This window comes from Neomonachus schauinslandi, chromosome 10, assembly GCF_002201575.2.
Source record: "Neomonachus schauinslandi chromosome 10, ASM220157v2, whole genome shotgun sequence".
Taxonomy (NCBI): Eukaryota; Metazoa; Chordata; class Mammalia; order Carnivora; family Phocidae; genus Neomonachus; species Neomonachus schauinslandi.
In genome coordinates this window covers 15,747,272-15,754,998 of record NC_058412.1, presented here as the reverse complement: position 1 = coordinate 15,754,998, position 7,727 = coordinate 15,747,272, and the positions used below count along the sequence as shown (strand labels likewise).

The 7,727-nt window shown below is 59.8% G+C and overlaps 1 protein-coding gene and 1 long non-coding RNA gene across 3 annotated transcripts in view; both read left to right on the top strand.

Annotated features, from left to right (window-relative positions):
- The first annotated feature begins 976 nt into the window (after window positions 1-976).
- Window positions 977-7,727, top strand: part of HS1BP3 (HCLS1 binding protein 3) — a 29,620-nt gene continuing 22,869 nt past the window's right edge. For both annotated transcript variants that reach the window (XM_021697649.1, XM_021697650.1), the window contains exons 1-2: window positions 977-1,083; window positions 5,464-5,629. In XM_021697649.1, coding sequence (XP_021553324.1) covers window positions 1,052-1,083; window positions 5,464-5,629 — 198 coding nt within the window. In that variant the 5' untranslated portion in view covers window positions 977-1,051. The remainder of the gene's footprint in view (window positions 1,084-5,463; window positions 5,630-7,727) is intronic.
- Window positions 1,664-2,590, top strand: LOC110587397. Its single transcript, XR_002480755.1, has 3 exons — window positions 1,664-2,002; window positions 2,080-2,214; window positions 2,362-2,590. It is a non-coding gene; the product is annotated as an uncharacterized LOC110587397 (long non-coding RNA).

Genomic DNA, 7,727 nt, shown 5'->3' with positions numbered 1-7,727 from the left:
CACTCGCCCCCTGCAACCTGCATGGATGGCCCAGTCTTAGCAAGAATCCTGTTGAGTCAGCTAAGAGACAATTGCCTCCCACCATCCCACCACCCCACCCCACCCCAGAGGGAATCTGATCACCCTCCACATCTGCACCTTTGATGTCTAAGCTCTGGCCTGCCTTCAGCAAGAATCCTGCTAGGTCAGTTGAGCAGGAACCTCCTCCCCTTGCTGTCTCCTCCAGACCCTTGGGCATCGATCCCCACGTGCCCTTGCTCTACGGAGCTGAGCCTGATGCCCCTGCTGTGATAGTCCAGAGCCCACTGCAGTAGTCTCAGGAAGTCTTCCGTGGGGTTTTAACAAGAGTCAGAACAATTATCTCTTTAGCAGCGGAGAGGAAAGAAGCTTTGAGAAGCTTTTGTTGAGAAGGCCCTGTTGCTCTTTTACTGGAAGGCCTCTGGAGTCGTCAGGGGCTGCTTCTTGGGACAATGCCCCACCCGCGGGTCTAATTGATCTTGTTTGCTGGGTTATAGGTTACCTCATCTGACCCTCCTCTAAGCACCCCCGGGGCCATGACCACTGGCTGCCTTGTTTCCCAACACTCTCCCCAAGGCAGCGGAGCCCAGTAATTTACCGTGTGAACCGCGACACTCTGGGCACTCTCCTAAGAGTGACCCGGGCGCTGTCGCCACCAGGACAAGTGGCGCAGCCCAGGCCTTGCGGTTACCAACAAGCTTCCTGCGCTTATCCTCGCGTGCCTCCTGGCCGCCGCGTTGGCTCAGGACCCTGGTCCGGGCACTAGGGGTGCGGGTGGGGAGACAGGGGGCGTGACCTAGCTGGACACGGGCCTCCGACAGCGCCGAGCCGGCGCAGGGCGGTCGGGGCGTGGTCACTGCTCAAAGTTCCACAAAGGCCGGAAATTTACAGCGGCCGCTGGCCGAGTTCGGTGGCCACCAGGGGGCGGGCGGAGGCCGGAGCCGGGGCGGGCCGAGCGCGCGGGGCGGGGACGCGGCGACGCTGGCGCCCGCCGGTCCCGTGACCGTGCGCCCCGCCCGGAGCCGCCGCGGTCATGCAGTCCCCGGCGGTGTTCGTCACCTCCAGGTGAGCCAGACCCCCGTGCCCGGCGCCGCGTCTCGGGTGCGCGCGAACGAGCCGGATGCGCCCCCGTCCGAGGACCAGGCGGAGGCGGCTGGCCCCGTGGGCCCGCGGCGCGGCCTCGCCAGCGCCCCGGCGGGTTGTCTGGGGTCGGCCCCTCCACCGCCCTGCAGGAGAGGTGGGCGCATTGAGTGTCCCCGTTTTACAGATGGGGAAAACTGAGGCCCTTAAAAGGGTAACGAACTCGCCCCGGACCCAGTGGAAGGCCGGGATTGGCTGGCCCCGCAGGCGGGCGGAGAGGGGGTCTCCTGTCCCTTTTGCAGACGTGCGTTCATTTCTTTTGAGCCCGAAAATACAGTTTATGGCTCCTTTCAGTGCTCACTGTGTGCCAGGCCCAGTGCGCGGCCCTGGGGATGGGGGTGAATCAAAAAAGGCCCGGCCTTGCAGGGGACACGGAATGAACACAAACCTGCGGGGGGGGCCAGAAGCTAAGGGGGGGCGGGCAGTAGGTTCAGGTTCCTTGGGAGCACAGTGCAAGTGCGGAACCCGACTTCGAGGAGTGGGCGAATGAGGCCACCTCCCTCAGGAAGAGGTGGCAGCTCCTCAAGGAGGTAGCTCAGGAGAAGTGCAAGTTAGAGGCCTCGGAGGCAGAAGGTGCCGGGTGGGCTCACCCTGACCCAGACCTGGGGGACCTGGTGCAAGATGGATCCTGGGAAGCATGGGATGCACATGCTTTGAGTCTTTTGTAGAGTGACTCACTTAAGGTATTTTCATAGACCCCACTCTCGTTCCCCCTACACAGGATCTTCGTCTAAGATGCCAGTTTATTGCTTAAATGAATGTATGTCTTTCCCAGCCCAACTGTTCTTTTTCCAGCTGTAATCTGAGCGCCCCTGTGACTTCAGGTCTAGAAAAATGTGATTCTGTAAGTAAGCCCTGATCCCAGAACCTGCTTGGTGCCCCCTGCATGGCCCAGGGAGGTCATAGGCTGTGTCTTCATAGGCGCAAGAGGTGTACCTGGTGCTCCCTGAGTCACCTCTCCCTGAGCCTGTTTCATTCTCTGCAAAAAGGAGGTTTGAGATTGGAAGGTGTGAGCAGTGCCGGCAGCAGACACCTGTCTCAGCCACATGCAGTGGGGTGTGACTTTGGTGCGGGGTGCTTGGGAAGGAGGTGGGTGGCTTCCCTCCCTGCCCCGATCCTGCAGGGCCTGCCCACGGGCATGGGTGCTGGTGATGAAGGCCCAGGGGGCGGTGCTCACTCCTTCCTACTCGCACCTGCCCACAGGGTGGGTTCAGACGCTCGAGACCAGTCACCGGGCAGGCTCTTCACAGTCAGGCCCCAGCGCAGCTTCCCAGCGTAGCCCCCCGCCACTCATCACCGCGTGCACTCACACGTGCGTTCGTCCAGCAGCTACTGACCTGCTCTGTGCCAAGGACTGGTTCAGATTCTAGGGCACAGCAGTGAACAGAATGAAACCCATCTCATGGAGCTTTAGTGGGGACAGCTAGACAGGAGGTAGACAGATGATGTGTCAGGGATGATAAATGGTATGAAGGAAAATTCAACGGCAGGGAAAAAGAGATAGGAGTGAGTGCTGTTTTGTCCAGGAGTGTCGTTCTGATAGAGGGGCAGTTGGGCAGATCCTGACTCCCTGAGGGAGAGAGCCATGAGGATATCTTGAACAAGACCGTACGAGCAGAGAGGACAGCAGAGCCAATGTCCTAGGGCAGGGGTGAGGGGGGGCGGGGAGGGATGGTGCTTGGGCACCAGCAAGGAGGCCAGCATGGCTGGAGTGGAGTGGGCCTGGGGGAGTGTTGGGTGAGGCAGTGAAGAACTGTGGGTTTGGGAGCAGGGGGACAGTGCGGGGGGTGGAGGGAGAGAGAGAAGAGGGGAAGGAAGACTTGCAGAAGCGTGCCTTGAGTAGGAGATGGCCTCAGGTAGGAGCCAACCAGTGTGTCCCCGGCGGTGGGGGAGGCTCAGGGATTTCTCTCATTGCTGCCCTTCTTGGTGAAATAAGCAGGGCTGTCGAGAGAACAGGCATTGGGGGTTTATCAGGGGTTTGTTGAGAGAGGCAGCTTAGACTCCATGTCTTGCTGCTCAGCGGATGGTCCCAGGAGCAGCAGAATAGCATCAGCATCACGGGGGAGCTGGCTGGAAATGCAGACTCTCAGGCCCCGGCCCCGACCTGCTGAATCCAGATCTGCCTATTGACAGCTTTCTCAGGTGACTCGGATGCCTGTGAGGTTCGAGAAGCTTGGTCTAGGCGTAGCTGACCACCCTATGCCCTTGAGCCATGTCATGCCCATAAATAAAGTTTCTGTATCGGCTGTGGCTGCTGCATCTGTTACCTGGAGGAGTTGTCAACTCCTCCAGTTGAAGATAGTGTGTCCACCGCTGCCCCCCCCCCCCCCAGCTGGGCCCGGGGGCTTCTGATTCAGTGGCCTGAATTTCCCAGGTGACACCGTTGCGGCGGGGACCACACTTGGAGAAGCCCAGGTCTAGAGCAAGGGAGGGGTGCCAGGCCCAGGCTGCAGCTTGCTGCTTGTGGCCATGAATTCCCTGTGGGACCGGGTGGCATGTCCGAGTGTTTGTCCCCGTCCCGGGCAGCTGCTGGGCCCCAGTACAAAGGAGGCAGAGAACTGGAGAGTTCGGGACGGGGCGGGGGAGCTGGGGCCCGAAGCCGTGGTTCCCGCCGTGGCACCCCAGGGCCTCCCAGCTGAGGAGGCGTGACAGGAACAGGAGGGACAGCGGAAAGCAGCGGGCTTGTGGACTGCGGGTCCCGGTGTGGTCAGATGCGGGGTACTGAGAGGGAGAGCGTGAGCCCGGCCGTAGGCCCCCCTCCTCTGCACTTCCGCCCACCTGTGCTTCGTTGCGGTAATGATCCTGAGTCCTCCCTCCACCCTGCAAGAGGCAGCCCCGGCTCTGGCGTAGCTCTGACCTGCGGAGACCCGGGCAGGTGACTCCCTTGTGTCTCTTTGCCGCTCTTTAAGTGGGTCCCAGCGGTGGTGTCCCCTGTAGGGCTGCCGGAGCAGGAGTGGCTCAGCTGAGGTCCCGAGAGCCTGCAGCAGCGCTGGCCGCCGCGAGGCTCACCTCGAGTGGGCTCTGCGCTCCTGCGCTCGTCACGGGAACACGCGTGCACACCGCGCGCTAAGCCAGGAGCAGCCCGGCTCGCTCGGCGCGAGGCCAAGCACACTCATTCGGTTACTGGGCAAAGGAAAGGAGGGCTGATACCTTAGGTGTGGTGTTCCATTTCACAAAGGTACATCTGGTGTCGCCTGGGCCTCCCCGCATCATCAGCCTGTGGCGGTGTGCTCTGGGTCCCGGGAAAATGCTCGTGTAGGTGCACACTTCACATGCGGGCGTATGGCATTGTCCCTGGTGGGTGACAGACGGCATCCCCATGGTGACTGTGTTGCATGCCTGGTGTGGAGGTGGGAGAAATCCGCGCGGAAGGAGTCCTGGGGGACAGAATGTCTTTGAGGGATTGAGACCTTAGTCCAGAGAGGGAAAGGGCCTTGCCCTGGTACAGTTTTAGCCCAGAAGCGCCCTCCTCTTAGGAGCACCCCTTTACTTGTGTTCTGGAAGTCCTGCCCAGCCCATAGAAGGTTTGACCTTGATGATGAGGGGTCCTGTCCACGTGTATTTGTACACGTGGGTCTGCATTACCCCCTTACAAAGGATGGGGATGCAGTTACCGTATTTTTTTTATCACTTCAGGGAAAACGTTTCATGACTTGTTTGCCCCCCATACAACTCAGTACGTTGGTGTAGCATTGACAGATTCTGCGAGAGCTGTGCTGTTTTGCTGAGCACCCTCTCCAAGCCTCATGCAGCAGCCTTCTCAGTGCCTTGCGGGGCCCCGAGGCTAAGGAGGACCCTGCATCCAGGGCCCTGGGCAGGTTCGGTTGTAGCCCCGCTGCCCTCCGGTTCGCTGAAGAGATGCGTGTCTACCCAGGCTCCCGGCGGCGTCTCGTTCTTGCACTACGTGCAGGGAGCCAGGCACGTTCCTTGTCGGGAATAGAGCCCCCAGATGCCATCCCTCCAAATCCTGCAGGGGCTCATGCACCGAGTGTATGGAACACTCCTCCCTGTGGGTGACTTTCCACAAGCCTGTCTCTTCTGCTCCCACTTGTTTTGCTGCTGGGGACGGCCCGGGGTCTGGGAGCAGCCCATAGGCAGGACCCACGCGTGAGGCTTGGGAAGCCAGGCCTTAGGAGAGGCTGGTGTGTGGCGGGGCAGGTGGCCCGAAGCAGTGACCACTGAGGACAGCCTGCAGAGTGCCCCCCACCCAGGCCTGCAGGATCCTCCTGAGGTCCTGTCTGTGTGTCACTCGAGAGGCCTGCTGACTTAAACCTGAGCTTCCTTTGCCTTCTCTCCCTTTGGCAGGCGAGTACAGAATGTCCACACGGGCCTCGACCTGACCGTGCCCCAGCACCAGGAGGTGCGGGGCAAGATGATGTCAGGCCACGTGGAGTACCAGATCCTGGTGGTTACCCGGCTGGCTGCGTTCAAGTCGGCTAAGCACAGGCCCGAGGATGTCGTCCAGTTCTTGGTGAGCTGGGGGCTCTGCCAGGATGTTCCTGGGGGGGCCCAAGGGGCAGGGGGCCAGGCGCACAGACGCACCTGCCACCACGGTGTGAGCAGCATCAGGGAGCGGGCGCTTCTCTAGCCAGCACTGGAGCACAGGGGCCCCCCGGCAGAGGGCACAGCTTAAGCAGAGGCTAGCCATGGGGGTCGCGTGCGGGGAACTGCGTGCAATGGAGCATCATCCCGAAGGAAGCGGGAGACAACGGGCAGAGTCCGGGTCATGGAGGGCGTGTAGGGAGCCTGACTTGCCTTGCAGCCAAAGAGGAGTTTTAAGTAGGAGAGTGACTCACTGGCCCATCCGGTGGGGAGTGGAGTTGGGTTGGAAGGAACCGGGCAGGGGTAGGGGGCCCAGTGACCAGGCCAGTGATGCTCCAGGGGAGGGCTGGAGGCAGGCCAGCAGTGGTTGGTGTGAGGGGGACACAGAGGGTTGTAAAATATCTCCACGGTAACGTGCATATCATCTGCTGACCGACCATGTGCACCAGCGGAAGTAAGGAGTGGAGGGGCAGGTCTTGGGGCGGGGGGGCTGTGTAGAGTATAAAGTGTCTGTCTGATGGACACAGGAGGACGAATCCATGAGGCTAGAGCCAGGGACCTGTCAGGCCTAGGAGGCAGGTGTGGGAGGTGTCAGCTTGGAGGTGATGTTGAAAGTCTGGGAGTGGATGAGGTTGCCCAGAGAATGGACGTTCAGGGCGGAGGGAAGGGCTTAGGAGGGAACCCCAGAGACTCAGCAGCCCAGGGATGGTCGCGGAGAGGGAGGAGCCTCTGAGGCCAAGGGAGGAGAAGGGGGCATCGTGGAGTCACAGGAGCTAAGGGAAGAGAGAGCTTTGAAGTAAAGGTAAGATGAACCAGAGCCCTGTGGTCTAGACGGGATCAGTAGCTACAGGTTTGCACGCGGTTCGTTCTGAATCTCCTGGCAGCCAAGACAGGAAGGGAAACAGTGAGTGACCCCACTCCGGTGCCCTAGGAGCAGAGACGTCACCTTCTCAGAGATAAAAATGCATGGCATGGGTCTTTCTTTGAGGGAGATTTAACACATGGGAAGCATCTAAAGGACATGTCTTTCATGTGCTACTTTGACTTTGGGTGAGAATCAAGGTCTAATGTTAGGTGGTGGTTCTGGTTCTGCTTGGCCCCGAGTGGTGGGGGTTTGCAGCTCCTGACTATCTGGCCCGACCCCCTGTGGAGCTCCACACACGCCCGTTTTCGGGGACGGGAACAGAAGAGCATATCTGAGGTCACGTCTCCGGGCATAACGGAGAGGCAGCATTCGGGGAGCCCCGAGGAGCATCCAGGCAAGCCTGTTCATGCTGTGCTGACGGCCAGCCTCATGTGTGACGACGGCTTGACCCCTCCATGCATCACACCAGTGCCGCTTTCTTCTGACCAGTAACACCCACGCCCTGCGAAGGGTGCGTGTACATGGCCTGGGTGGCCATTCCTGCAGTGCTTCTCAGACATTTTGAACCACCTGTGAGGGCAGAGGAGAATGCATTTACCACCACCCCCCCCCCCCGCCATGAAATCTGGGGATGTAACCCAAAGCCAGAAAATTTCTGAAGTTTCATGATTTAGCTTTAAAAAAAAAAAAAAAGCATTTTGCATTCTATTCCTGAAAAGGATACACATGCTTTAACATAAAAATGAATTTAATTGCTAATCAGAAAGTAAAACCAGTCCCAGAAAGGGGCACTGGGTATGCCTGCCGATTAGCGGACTCCCCGTGTGCTGCTGCTGTCTGCCCTGCACGTGGACACGCAAGACACACAGGAGCTCCCATCCTCTGCACTCCCTGTCCCTCTCAGCCTCTTGCCGCTGTTCAGGTAGCTACTTGAAAAGCCCTGGCTTTGGAACACTGATGAATGTGGGTCCTGGATGGGGTGACACCTCTGACTTAAAACTTCCTGGCCCCTTGCACGGTCAGTGCTCTGGAAACTCGAAGCTTCCATGACCACAGTCCCGGTGGGTCCGTGGGCTGGGCCAGTGTGGAGCTGTCAGGCCAGCAGAGGGCGCTCAACCCTCAGGGTCAGAGCTTCCCTGATGGAGCCTGCCTGGAGTCACCT